The sequence below is a fragment of the Mastigoproctus giganteus genome, chromosome 4 (assembly GCF_048544385.1).
Source record: "Mastigoproctus giganteus isolate SK-2022 chromosome 4, ASM4854438v1, whole genome shotgun sequence".
NCBI lineage: Eukaryota > Metazoa > Arthropoda > Arachnida > Uropygi > Thelyphonidae > Mastigoproctus > Mastigoproctus giganteus.
Genome location: NC_143578.1, coordinates 111,005,455 through 111,020,572, shown reverse-complemented (window position 1 = coordinate 111,020,572; position 15,118 = coordinate 111,005,455). Strand labels below are relative to the sequence as shown.

Below are 15,118 nucleotides of genomic sequence, written 5' to 3'. Positions count from 1 at the left end.
AAGTTTGGCTAAGAAAATGATAACATTAAAAACGAATTTAAATCTGAAGCGCAACTTAAATTACCTTTCGGAATACAAATTAAAATGCTTACGACAGGGTGCATCTTGACTGCAGCACTGAAACCATCGAAGGCCATTTGACTCCATTCCTATTTCAGCATCGTCCTCTAATGGAACCTGCAGCAATAAAGAAGAAAATGAGACGAAGAAACTGTTAGGCTATCGAATGGAACTTCAAGTGCTCTATATTTAGAAAATCGAGTAAGCCTTAATAACCCCTGGCTTGTAGCCGTGAAGGGAGTTGAATACAGCAATGTGCCTTCTGTATATAATAAAGAGCTCTTTTATTACATTAACAGTTTTTTTTTTTATCTAAAATTCAATTACAGTATATGATATTTAAGTTTGAAAAACTGTTGATTTTTTTTAAATAAATTTATCTCGATTTGTGTTAGCATTTCATTTCATAAAGGCATTGGTAAAGGTAAGGAACCACCCTACTAACTGTTCTCAAATAATAAACCAAAATACTGCTAAAAGGTCCATCAGCAGTTTTCTTAATATTTCTAGTTCATGAAACACCATTATGTTTTTTATAAACTTTATTTTGCCAAAAAAAAAGAAAAGTATTTGAACTTACAAGAGATCTGGATGTTCCTGCACGTGATGTGTCTGAGGTTTGTCCACCGGCTGTTTGTGTGATACATTTGTGTGTCAGAGGAAGTCTCTCGACGGTGCTAATAACAATATCCGGAGCCATACACAACGGATGAGGAGTGATCTCTCTGTCTTCACTTGCTCGGCCACCAAGTTCTTTGTTGCGTCCCTCCTGGCAACGAAGCGATACGGCAGACGGGACTGTACTCGGCGACATCACATCGGTAGGTGATGAGCTTAATTTGCAAGGTCTCACCCGGCGGAACTGTGGGGTCAGCGCTCTCATCTTAGCCTTCATTTTGGTCACTGCCTTCGATAACTTGAAAAATCCTCCATTTATTTTCTTTACTTTATCCTTTTCCTGAGAGAAAAGAAAAGTACAGATACATAGTTTGTAGTATACATACCTTGCCTTGTCAACTATTAGTACAGACGTGGAGATGTGCCTGACCCTAAATGCTACTAGTACAGTACTACTGTATGTATTTTTTCAAAAATATGAAAATGAAATACGCTGTAGTATTATGTTATTATTATAAATTACCTAGATCATCGAAGGATAACTTTAAATATTAATAGTGCGTGTAACTTAACATGGTTATGAACTTGTGTGATATGGACAGTGTACACAACTTGGAGAATCTTCATCAAATGATTAATGACATACAATCCGATTTCACAAGCATTAAAAGATGGTTATTTCTTTTCTATTAGTGAAAGTAAAACTGCAATGTGAATTAGATTTATTAACTTTTAACACGATTCCTTTCATTAAAATGCATGAAATATATCTTTTATGAGAGTCTGATTTTATGGTGCTCTAACATAACACCATAATGCAAAACAATGCCCAAAACTATATTTTAGGCGCACGGATATATGTTTCTTTAAGTTGTTCTGTTCGTATCATTAAATAAGCAAAAAATAGGAAAGAATCATTTGGATCATTTATCACTAGCAAAGCGAATCATGCGTAAGGAATGGGGCTTGAAAAAGCGAGTCTTCCAACTGTTCTACAAAACTATCTTCACTCCGATCATCACCTACGCATCCGGCGCATGGTTTCAAAAAACTACAACAGCACTAAACGGACGTATCACAGACCAAATTCACAGAACCATCCTCCTAACCATCACTCGCGCTTGCCGTACGGTGAGCACCCATGTGCTCTGCAGGTGCTCGCCTGCACTCTCCCGCTTGACTTAGAAGTCATACGACGCGGCCTACTATACTACCTAGATAAAGGTACCCCGCAGACTTTTCTGGGGTTCACTATTGACCTAACTAGCTACAGAAATGTGGAAAAGAAGAGGATACAACCTCACCTGCAGCAGGCATGGCAGGAAAGGTGGAGCAACTCTCAAAAGGGAGAGATCACAAAGAAGTTTCTACCCAATATTGAACAAAACTACCCAACCTCACCCAACTGGTTCTCGCCAGGTCTATAAGTAACTTACCTCTTAACTGGACATGGAGCGATTAAAGCCAAATTGTCTCTACTTGGGATCCAGGATGATCCAACTTGCATTTGCGGGGGGGGGGGGTTTGGAGAGCTGGCAGCACCTCATGTATGACTGCCGGCTCTATGAAGATCCACGTGGTGTTTTACTCACCAGAATCCACTACTTACCACAGGGACAAGAACATCACCTCCTAGACACGAAGGAGGAGTATGAAGCCTTCTCGGATTACGCACAGGCACTGTTCGCGAGGAGGAGAAATCAAATGGCCGCAGCCCACAACCCACTATCATTATAATCAAAGAACATCTGTTCTTCAGCTCACTTGGACTGGGACACCAGAAATGACCTACCCCCAAGAATTAGAAAATTCAGGAACCAAACTATACCAAAATAGACTAACATGAACGGGACCCATGTCCCATGAATGACAAATGGAGGGGACTACCAAACTTAGACACGCCACCAGCTGGGGCTATGTGAACAAGACACATTCCTGAGAACTGGAAGGCTTAGGAAATAAACCACACTAAGGTAAAGGACTAATATGGACGGGACCCAGGTCACACGGATGACATCTCGGACATGATACCAGATTGGACACCACAAACAGGGTCATTGTATAGTTTTCCTGCAGACGCCTGTTGGCGATCGCACCGGGCTCCCTTGCCTGGTGCCTGTCCACCCCCTCCCCCTGCGCCGGTGGTGGGACAGTCTCCCCGGCGCCCCCTACTTTCTTCTGGTGAGGCATGGGCCTGCCTCACTGACTTCTGGGGTTGCCTACACTATCATCCCCATATTTCTACCTTAACCCCCCCCCCCCAGCCTTCAGTCTCCCACCTACTATCTTTATGCCAGCGAATGCTCCACACACAAAAACTTAATTATGTCAAAATTACCGTTCGCCCATTTTTTCTGCCTTTATTATGCAAGCGTTATCCCCCTCACGTTACGATCATCAAAACCGACGATGATGGATATATGTATCGCATATATATGGATCTGTCTATACGTACGTGGATATAAAAGACCTGCCAGAGTGAAACTAAAACTACTGGGTTCCTGATCTGCCTCCACGGGGCGAAGGTGGGGCAACGTTTGGCCTTAGCAGGGGTCCAGCGGCTAAATGACCAGATGAACAACGGTACGTGACACTACACATATACAATATCCATACACTTTTAAACCTCTGGCATTTCCAGCAAACTGGTACTCACAATGAAAATTACGCGGAGATGGGGGAAACCCCTGGCCATCTGACACTAAATACACCACCTTACCAAAGCGAATGCTAAATATATGGGTAAAGACTAATCACACTCACATAAGTCTAATAATGAATTTATTAAAAAGGACATCAAAAAGTGGCATTTGGAAAAAGAATAAGGATGAAGCTTAATTCCAGAAATACAAGATTCTATTTGTGCATAAAAACTAAGTTCAACTTGTCATTAAATAAATTCAGCCAACGCTCCTTTGCATAAGCTTCACCATCAATATGAAACTTTTGGATCATCCTGCATTATTAAATAAATATTATGTTATTTATTTACTACTTAATATGCTTTATTTTCAACTTGGTGAAAATTGCATCATTAAAACAGTAAAAGTTTTTTTTTTTGAGATCATTCTTATTAATTACATACAGATATGGACTTTTGACTTTATTTTCTCTCCCTTCTTTCTTTCAAGGAGGATTTAACCTTCTCAAATTATTTTTTTTTAGGCTACCCTTAATTTTCTGAGAAATAGCTTAGCAAGTTTTTATTGTAATTCTCTTTCTAGATTAATAATTATTATGTTATTATTAATAATCGTGCTTATTCGTTGTATAAATGCAAGGCCGGAAGTAGAGAAATACCACACAATTCATTGTGAAGACACTGAATGATCCTCAGTAAAATTAATAGCACTTCTTAATCTCACTAAGAAAGTGATGTTTATTATCATGGCGGAATATCAAGGCAACTCGCGAGGAGAAATGGCGCCCTGTATAAAAGCTGTATGCCATAAAAAAAAAAACCAACTTTTGTTCTTTCTTTTCCAATGTAAATCTCTGTTTTTAAGTTAAGAAAGGTGACATTTCTAGCTATTATTCGCAGGTAAGTAGAATATGTCCAATAAGATATTACTCTGTATCACACGATCTGTTAGCCAGTCTTAGAATGCATGGCAGTGACTGATGTTTGGATCAATAAAACGCTAAAAAAGATACTCTGGGCCCAACAACACTATTTCAGGAAAATATACATAATAAGATCAGTAAACTGGATTCAGGTGGTAAATCAAACAGGAATGTCTTAAACGGATAAAATTATATTAACCTTTTATGGGACCAGACAGTTTGAATTTCATAGTTGGGTCAATATCTTAGGCAGGACCCTTCTCTTCACCGAATAGAAGTACTGTATATTTCAGACCCCTGTAAAAGTGTCTTCACGGTTTACCACATACCATTAACAGGAAACCAACACCAAATCTCCATTAAAAATTTTCTGCATTTAGGACGTCACCGAGTGGCGATTAAAAAGTTAAAGGGTTGAATTAAAAATAAAACATTAATACTTTACTAGGAATTCCAAGATTTTTACCCGTAGTAGTCAAGTGATTTAATCACATACCTGGTGGATTCTTTCCGGAGATCCTATATATATTTTTTGATCTCCTTGAGCACATCCTGCGACTTTTTCATTAATCTCCATCCTTTAGTGCAAAGTTAGTTTCAATAACATATGAAATAATGGAAGCTGAATCTGTAGAATAGTAGAATGATTTGGTTTTCTTGATTAAGCCCAGTTGGATCCTAAGAGTAGATTGATATTGTTTTGTTTTTTTGACACTGATGGTAGTGCGTGAAGATATTTTTTTTCCATTGAGCCAAACTGTCACTGTCAATTAGTATTTCTGCGCAGGAGTAATACAACAGGCACTAGAAGATGGGATAAAAATGTCTGGAAAATGGGTGCTACAAGTTGAATACTAGTCACGCAAGTCGGAACGAGTTACAATTTCTGGTCGGTAGTAATATGGCTGTCTCCTCATCATCTGCATACACTGTACTATTTACATTTGGCTCCCTATAAAACTTCTTCCCGTTCCCAAAACTAGACAAACTTCTGCACGCAAAGAGTAGAGATTGACATTTCAGAGATATAGGACACAACGCTGGGCGCACTGACGTATATCACAAAACAAGAGGACTGGAAGTGCTTTAAGCAGAAGCAGCGGACATCCTATATTGTCTAGTGCAGGACACTAAGAATTGGCACTTTCCCGAGATCCCAGGCCGATACAGGGCAGTGTGAAAATGGCAAAAAGAATAGCTTTAGTTGTGTCCCAAAAATGAGGTCCCATTGTGTACAGGAGCTGCGAAAGACGGCTCTGGTTCCAAGGGAACTACTTTGAGGGTAACAACGGGGAATACCCGGTAAGCGATACGATTTTTTTTTTTAAGTATTACAAGGAATTTTTGTTGAAAAAGTAAAGACCGAGATAAAGATAGAGTTTACCTTGTTTTTCGAAGTTCTTAGTAAACTGGATCTTGATTTCGTGCCAGTAGGAAATTCCAGTTTCTTTACGATTACTTACACACTGTTATTCAAAAAAAATATATTTTTTTAAACGGTAGTAAACAATTTCGTATCCTGAAAACTCTCATAGGTTGGAGAAAATTAAATCAATTTTTTCTCATCTTGTTGCCGTGTGACAGTGCTCCGAATACCAGATATATTTTGTAATGCTTGACATAAAATGAAGCAGAATATCGATCTCATATACTGTGGAAAATACTAACTAGACAAGACATTAAGTCCATGCATGATTAAATTAATTACGACTGAATTTATTCAAGATAAATGCGAATTGGGAAGTTATGAATGTTTTAAAACAAATTAATCGCAAACTTACTTTTAAAGTGCTTTCAGCTTCTTCCTGGTAGGCGATAGCAACAACTGCCAAAGTTAGGTTCACTAAATAGAATGAACCAAAAAACACGACAAGTATAAAGTAGAGAATGCTTGCTGGTCCTGTAACGGCGATTACCTGAAATAAAAAAAAAAACAAGAACTGAGAAAACTACAGCAGCATATTATTTGTTTATTATATATTGTATAAACAAAAATTAGTTTGTTGCTGTAGTTAAGTAAATAGGATCACAATTAGAAGCTTTTTATAGTTAGGTCTTAAAGTGCTCTCTATTTCCTCATAATTAATTTTATAGCGAAAGTTTAATTCGTCCAGTGCTCACCTCTTAATCCGCATTTATAACTTTTTGAAGTCCATAAGAAGATAAAAGTAAAAGTTTTAAAAATTCCATTAATAATTAAGATATGCTCAGAGGAAGAAGTGCACCCCTTTTATCCTCCGGTTGTCATCCATAAATCACTGTGTAAACGAGAAGAAACTAGAACCGTTGAGTTAAAAGCCAAGAGTCCAACCGAAAGACTTTCAATATGTTCATCATCAGTTGGCTAAGTAGTGCAAGTGAAGGTAAGATCTATATAGTAATTCTAGCTCCCACGATGACGAGCATATCTTAATTATTAATGTAATTTTTAGAACTTTTACTTTCTTATGGACTTCAAAAAGTTATAAATATGGATTAAGAGGTGAGTACTGGACGAATTAAGCTTTCGCTATAAATTGATTATGTAAATAGGATCACTATTGTCGTATGCACTGTGATATTTGTATTACTAGGGCACTTTGAGTCAACAAAAATAAGCTATAAAATATAGGCCGATACGCAATCATCCTTAACGTTTAACTCAATCCAATTAGAAACAAGATTCTAAGAAAAGGTACATTAGCATTCACTCACTCTCAAACTGACAATACTCTGAATTTCCGGGGCATATATAAATTATTCTACTTCAAGGCTGGTTTGAAAGGAAAGAAAAGAAAAGAAATGCACCAAACGTTCAGCTGGAAGTGGCCCACCCAATTCCGCTTTGAATTCTGCCAACTCAGCTTGCGGGAAAATTTATTTCAATGATCTACAGTAAGCCCAGAAGATTCAGACTTACGTTATTCTGTAAGAGTTTTTATATTGCCTCCTCACTGGTAGCACAGTGGTTATCCCCACACCGTGTGGTAAAGGTTTAAGTTCGAATCTTGTCAATGATGCGAGAAAATAATTTCCCACCTTGGCTGAGTTAGTCGGTTTTGTGCAAGGATAGCAAGTTTTCCTCTCAGAAAGTCGAGTTTTTTGTCCAGCAAAACAGGCAAACCAACCAGGAAACACATGCAATCTACGGACATAATACTTCATCCACTTGTATGTACATATGGATAGATGAGGTTGTTCTCGTTGGCCCTAATATGAAAGTTTTCTTTTTATTCTGGTCTCCTATTAGCAGGAGCGTACAATTTTAGTTAATTTTAATTATTGCCTTCAGGATCCTAATCAGGCCAAATGTGATTAATATCTAGTTCCAAATTACGTGCAGATAAACCTGAACTTTCGGGTTTTTATGACGCGATCGTTTATCCCTTTAAGCGAAATTAGTGTCGTGTCTCATATGGGTAAAACTACCTAGTGGTACAGGTTAAAACTTCATCACGCAAATCGCTTCGTTGAGAGATTTACAAAAATCATGTTAGAAGCCAAGAGTCCAAGCGAAAGACTTACATTTTAACAGCATGAATATATGCTATGTTCATGCTGTTAAAAAGTGGTCATCCTAATCTCGAAATAACTAAACGTACTTCTCTAGCGGGCTCTCTTTTCTCCCATGGAAATTGGGTCTGTCACACCTCCCACCAGCCTCAAGAAACTATGGAGTATGGAATTCTGGGTGCTGAAGTGGGCCAACGAGTGGTCTCACCAGATCTACACGACATCCAAATCTGTACTACGCTCCAACTTGCAATACACGCCCGCAATCCAGAGCCCATGTGCGGAAAATAAAGGCATTCGTTCATCTATGTTCATCTAAGCATGATCACATGAACACCTGGAACACGGTTGGTTGGCGTTTTCCAGGAAGACAACTCCGCAGTATCCCCTCTTTATGCTCAAGACTCCAGAGTTTCAATAGACACGTCCCAAATGTAACTTTGGACACACTCAACTCGCTCAACATCGACTTGCGCCTATGGTCGATTGACAAGTCATATCGAGATGACATCTTGTGCTTTCTTATTGTATGTAAAGGACAGGTGTACAAGTGGCGGTCCTAGTATGCCGATGTCATTTTATATTACGCTTAATTTGTAGTCTTGTTTTTTTTATTAAGATTAATTCCCTGTTCAGATATTTTGTCTTTAATGGTTACTTTGTACCCTGAACTTTGCATTTTTGTGATTGGTCACTTGTATAACGAACGTTTTTTAAGATTCCTCTGGTTATCTGTGCAGGGAATCAAAAATGTATACCAGTTAATTTATTAAAGAATTTTATTATTATTATTATCTTAATACTGTAAACTATTGAATACTCTACCTTGTTGTAAACGTCTTCCCAATAGTCCAATGTGATAAGTTGGAAAGTGGAAAGGATAGCCCAGCCATAAGAGTCAAAATTTGTATAGCCAAAGTTGGGATTATCTCCTACATCTGATAAACAAGTGTAATTGGCAGGACAAGTCCTAAAATACAAAGCAGTTAAAATACAAGATGAAACAGATTGCAATGAAGAAATGTAGAATAATTCAACATGAACAGAACGGTGCAAATAGCCCCTATTTGTAATGTAGATTATTTCTATAATTTGATTTGCAATAAATATAAAATATTGCAAGATATGTTGTAGAATCTTGAAATATTATAAAATATAACTACATAACATATTATTTTTTAAATAAAATGACACAGAACGATTATTTCAAGACAAATATTAGTTTAAATCAACACGTACCAAAATTATCACAAGAGATTATTTAAACATGCTATAATCGACGTCAAACCTCTCATCAACAAGAGAAGGTGAACTTTAAGCCACAAATCTAAGCAAGAAAATAATTACCTGCTTCCGGTACGATTTCCACACACTGCTGGTTGGCCATCTATATCTACTAGCCACGAAGAAGAGTTGCTCGGAAGCGCCAAATCTTTTGTAGCATTTAGAAACGCAACATTAAGCACACACTTCTGTTTAAGCAGACCCATGTACAGCTGCAGAATATTAAAAACTATTTATATTTTAATCGTTTTTGTAATTATTTAATGAATAAAGAATAGGGAGAACATGGGGAGTGGGGGATTATTAGAGTAAATCTGAAATTGAGTCAGATAGTGATCACATAGCGAAGTTAGTATTAGTATTAGTAACGGCCGCATGGTGCAAGAAAGCCTATGGCTTATGCTGCACCAGCCAAAAAAAAAAAAAAATCCGAACAAAACAATGATAAAAACAAAAAAAAAAAAAATAAATAAATAAATAAATAACTAAATAATAATAATTAATAAATAAAAAAAATAATAATAAAATAAAAAATAAATAAAAAGGAAATTAAACCTATCATCCTATGCGCTTCCCTTACCCGAAAGTACTATCCAGATGACCTTTGAATTTCCCCAAACTGTCGGCCTCTACCACCCATGAAGGCAACTTATTCCAGTAATTTATAACTCGCTGGCTAAAATAGAACTTCCTGCAGTCCAATCTAAACATTTCCCCCCGTAACTTGAATTTATGTCCCCTAGTTCTAGCATCATTTATAATCTTGAAAATTTCGTCCTCATTCATTTTACTGATGCCTCTCAGAGCCTTAAACACCTCAATCAAATCTCCTCTAAGGTGTCTAGTTTCCAAACTCTGCAACCCACATATTCGAAGTCTTTCTTCATAAGGACGCCCTTTTGCCGATCTCACCAGGCGAGTTACCCTTCTTTGCACCCTTTCAAGAAGCTCGATGTCTTTCTTCAGGTGCGGTCTCCATACTTGAACACAGTATTCCAAGTGTGGTCTAACATAAGCCTTATATAATGGGATTATCACGTCCCTATCTCTACTTGCAAAAGTTCGATAGATCATCGATAGGACACCATGGGCCTTCCTTGCAACCTGTTTACAATGCTCAGAGAATTTCATGTCTGACCGTATCGTAACACCCAAGTCCCTTTCCTCCAGTACTGGGTTTAGTTGAACTCCACCAAGTGAATAAGTTTTTTTGGGATTACTGTTTCCCAGGTGTAATACCTTACACTTTGTTGGATTAAAGCACAGCTGCCATTTTTCTGACCATTCCTGAAGTCTATCTAGGTCTCTCTGAAGAAGCTCAGCTTGACAGTGATCATTAACTACTCTTCCAATTTTAACGTCATCTGCAAATTTAGACATCACGCCCTCTATCCCTTCATCAATGTCGTTTATGAAAATTAAAAACAACAGTGGTCCTAATACTGATCCTTGGGGAACCCCACTTCTTACCTCAACCCAATCTGAGGAATAGCCATTTATCACAACCCTCTGCCTCCTGCCCTGAAGCCATCCTTCTATCCATCTAAGGATTTTCCCAGTGATTCCAACCTGTTCCAGCTTATAAAGCAACCGCTCATGTGGGACTGAGTCAAAAGCTTTGCTGAAATCTAAATAAACAATGTCGAAATTATTCCCTAAATCCAGCTCGTGAGTGACCCTTTCGAAATAGCGAACCAGATTTGTTAAACATGATTTTCCCTTTACGAAACCATGCTGAGTATCCTTGAGAATTTCAATTCGATCCAAATGATCCTGAATTCCACCCTTGATCATTGCCTCCACGATTTTCCCTACTACTGAAGTCAGACTGACAGGTCGATAATTTCCAACTTCACTTTTAGAGCCACCCTTATGTATGGGAGATACATTTGCACTTTTCCAATCCAAGGGAATCTCCCCAGAGTCTAATGATGCTCGCATAATTAGCCTAAGTTTAATAGCTTTAGGCAACTTCTTCTGAATAAAATTTCCATTTATCGTAATAGTGGCTTTATGAAAAGCGCCTTACCCTATATAAATGCCTAGCATTCATTTCAAAAGATGGAACTTCGTATAACTGACTTATAGTAGGTTTATAAAAAGGTGCCCTAAGTCGAAACTAAATTTCCCCTAAAAAACAGGTATGATAAAGTAGGCGATTTCGTTTTTGACCAAGGAATGCGATATGCAAACTTCTTCAGATACAGAAACAAACAACATATTTATGTCAAAAATAACACTGCTTAATACCGATTTGTAAAATATGTAGTAATTCTCATTATAATGTACGCCCTCGCCGCTAGCTCAGTGGTTATCATTGCTGTCCTCCTACACTGTATTGGGTTAAAACCAAGGCTTAACGGGAAGAACTTTTTTGAGCCTTTGCCACCTTGTGGAGAAGGCCCATAAAAGTACCATAATAATAGTGAAAGTATCTAAGTACCATGTTAATAGTGACACGAGTAAGTAGTCCTTTAACATCTTTCCTGAAGCTGAAAACAACTTGCTATAAACTTTAAATTATATTGGTATTTCCTAAGACAGTAAATTTTAAGGGGGTTATGAACAAAATGAGACATTAAGGAATGCCCGCCTTATGCCGAATCACTTTCAGAAAATGCAACGCATGCTTTAAACTATATAACAGAAATATAAATAGCACACTTTCCTCGTGTTCAACGCGATAAATAATGGAATCGATTTCAATGGGTCAAGATGTCGAATACAAATAAAAATACTCCAGCCAGGATGATTTAGGACTTTGTCGCCTATTGCAAATTTGGCTTGTATCGAAATGCGAACAAAAGCGTTTCTAAACAATTTAGGTTCGAAAAGTTACGAATTCAAGACTTGAAACAAGATTTGACTTCGAAGTGGAAGCATCCTCTCCTTGTTAAGAGTTACTTAAAATCGCTTCGCATGTTCCACGAATCTGTTTATATAAAACTATGAACTAGAGTTATAAATCGGTGGCGCTCATAACTTGAGTGGCCGCCATCGTGTTTCAAAATAATGGATCGAGCCAGGTAAAAAAGATGAATAGAGGCCATCAAGTAAAGTTTCTTGTACTTCGTCGGGGAAAGTGAAGTGTATCCGCATCTACTTCACCTTTGGATAACACGCTCCTATCCTCCTCTCACCCTCATCACACGTATTGTAAGTTTTGGTTTGAATCGGGCTGTATATTCAAAAGTTGGTGGGTGGACTCAGTCAAATGTAGACAGTGATCGCTGATAAGCAAGCTTTCCGTTCTTTAAAGTACCCTAAAAATTGAACTAAATCTACCAATAATTTAGCAACTTTGGTTGCTCATTATACTTTAATAAAGTAACTATAGTAGTTTCTGTAACTAACAGGTCCAATCTTTATTGCTAGTGTAGAATTTATATATTTATATATATTGCTAGGATATAAAATCTACGCTAGCAATATTACTCTTTGCTCATCTGAGCTTTATTTAAAATAATATTCATGGGACTCTATTACAAAACATTATTGTCGTTCAATTTTACAATAAACTAAACTAATGAATGAACAATTAAAAAAAATGTTTCTTCAGAATAATATGAAATAAAGCTAGATAACAGCAACTTGCTGTTATCTAGTTCCCCCCCCCCCCAATTCACTATAATTACACAACACGGTATCATGTTAAACGTCAAACCATCCTATTCATATGATCAACTAATTTGAAATAATATTGTAAAAAATGCAATTGTGCAATGTATACATGTAACACACAGATTTTATATAAACACACATTTTTTTTAAAAAAATAAAGCTCGCTTTATAAGCGATTCTCATAACTGTGACTTACTTGGAGAGCAAGAAGAGCAAATACCATGAGACAGAAAAGTGTAAGCGCCATGACTTCTGCTAGCATTCTGATAGAGTGAAGCATAGCATTCACAATGGTTTTCAGCCCTGCAGGATTCACATAAATTATCTGTTCAATAATGCGGTAAAAGTAAATTGTATAATAAATTTTTAAAACTTATTTTAAAAGAAAATTTTTAAATAAATATAATAAGTTTTTAAAATAATTCAAATAACTGAAGTACGAAACACGATTCCTTACAGTGTCTACAACTATTACAACTTCTTTTAATAACTAAAATGTATATACATAACACTCAGTGCCCACTGAATTGCGTACAACCATTTGATATGGTGTCGAGCACCTTCTGGACTGCAATACGTCAGTGATTCGCCTTGCATGAATCCCATTAACTTCCAGTATCGTTCTTTTGGTAACTTAGCTAAGGCACCATGGACACGGCCTTGTAGTTCTTGTGGAGGGGATGGCAGTGGTTTCTGATGACCCTTTCTATGTCGTTCCACAAGGGTTCTTTGTGACTGGAGTCCGGGGCTACTGGAGAAGTGAGTGGTCCTCATCCGTAACGATGCTTAAATAAGTTCTGGAGCCGGTACACAGGACACTAAAGAGCCACGAACTCACAGCAAAACAAGCTCGCACTGTCACTTCTCTTACCAGACTGCAGTACTGTGTTCATTTAAGACAGGTCCACGGTTTCACGTTGTCACTGCCGTACCGTAACCACGCTATTAGCATGATGCACTTAGAAACTGGATTCTTTGAATCCAGTAGACTCTTTTTGTGGTCTGATAGCGTCCAGTTCTGATACTCAGTAGCCCGATGTAGGCATTTTTTCCTGTTGTGTGCAGAAAGGAATGTTGACGGCATGGTTGTCAACTACTGTAGCCTAGACGGAGCAATGCTTGGCCAAACAAATGAATGGATACCTGCCACCATGTTCCCTCAAAGTTACACCTCAAATTACTGTTATTCTTCAGTTGTGGTGCAGGCCTAGCCGCAAGTTTTTGCAGGCCAGGGGAGAATGATGCAGTGTTAGCGTTTGTGTTGTTAGTATATATAAAGTAATGCAAGTTATTATTATTAACTTTGTATTCTTTCGGCCAATTACATTTGCTTTTTCACTCATTCCCATTCACCATAAAGTTCATTCCTCTCTCTTTCCCTCATGCTCGGTCACTCTCTCTTTCACCACAATTGACATTTATTTCCTTTTACCATAAATATCAGTTTTGGGCCTATATATATATAGGCCATAGCCACTGAAATCTTATGAAACTAGGTATAAACTAGGGATTGCCAGATAAAAACTTCTACTGCGATCCCTCTAGCCTAACCTGCCTCCTAGGGGCGAAGTGTAGACAACGTGGGGGGTCCCACTATGGGCTCATCTGCTAAAAGGTCAGCCGAACGACACAACACTACATTACATTACACGACACAACAACAACACGCTTACACTCTTTAGTAAATCTCTGGCCTTCACAGAGTTCTGTGTTACACAAACTGAGTATACAGCGCAGAGATGGGGGGGAACCCCTGGTGACGTTAGACCCTAACACTTTGAACTGTGCTATATCTGTTGCACTGTCAGATTCTGGCAATCCTCAGCTCTTTCTGGATATCAGCCTCGGGCTTTTGGCCACAGTTTGTGCATTGGACTTTTTTCTTTTTATCTGCCCTTCGTGTATGCTGTCCTCCAACGTATATTGCGACCCTTCATCCCTCGGTAACCATCTTAGGTAATCATTAATTCCAGTGATCACATAAGCTTTATCACAAAAAAAAAAAAAAAATCTCTTTATTATCAAAATTGGGTAATAAAGACGTTGGCGTATAACTACTTGGATTTGATGGGGTTTTTTTCCCGGCTTTCTTAACAGTTTTATCAAAGCATTTTTCCAAAATTCGGGGAATATCCCCTGAAAAAAAAAAAACATTTATTAAATAAATTTAATAATAGTGTGGAATATAATTCTAGAAATTTTAAGATTGCACTATTTTCCACCATATCAAGCCCGGTGTCTTAATTATATTAATTTTAGCAGCTTCAGATTTTAATTCTTCCAAAGTAAACAATTCTCACTGGAATTATACTGATTAGTTCAATTTCTAATTTGCATCTGCTCAAAAGTATTTAGTTGATTATCCTCTGGAAATAATTGTTGTACAATAACTCTTATAGTCTCATTCGAACTCATGTTTCATCTTCCCCAACTATTACTGAATTCTTTATTTCATAACTAGTTACTTTATTTATAGTTA

The 15,118-nt window shown here is 37.6% G+C and overlaps 1 protein-coding gene across 1 annotated transcript in view; it reads right to left on the bottom strand.

The window, feature by feature from the left end:
- The window catches only part of NaCP60E (Na channel protein 60E), a 115,437-nt gene that overhangs the window by 66,671 nt on the left and 33,648 nt on the right, over positions 1–15,118 (bottom strand). The window contains exons 6-11 of the mRNA XM_090371729.1: positions 12,836–12,942; positions 9,082–9,230; positions 8,560–8,704; positions 6,024–6,158; positions 641–1,018; positions 93–177 (exon numbers count right to left, since the gene is read on the bottom strand). Of these exons, the coding sequence (XP_090227855.1) occupies positions 93–177; positions 641–1,018; positions 6,024–6,158; positions 8,560–8,704; positions 9,082–9,230; positions 12,836–12,942 (999 nt within the window). The remainder of the gene's footprint in view (positions 1–92; positions 178–640; positions 1,019–6,023; positions 6,159–8,559; positions 8,705–9,081; positions 9,231–12,835; positions 12,943–15,118) is intronic.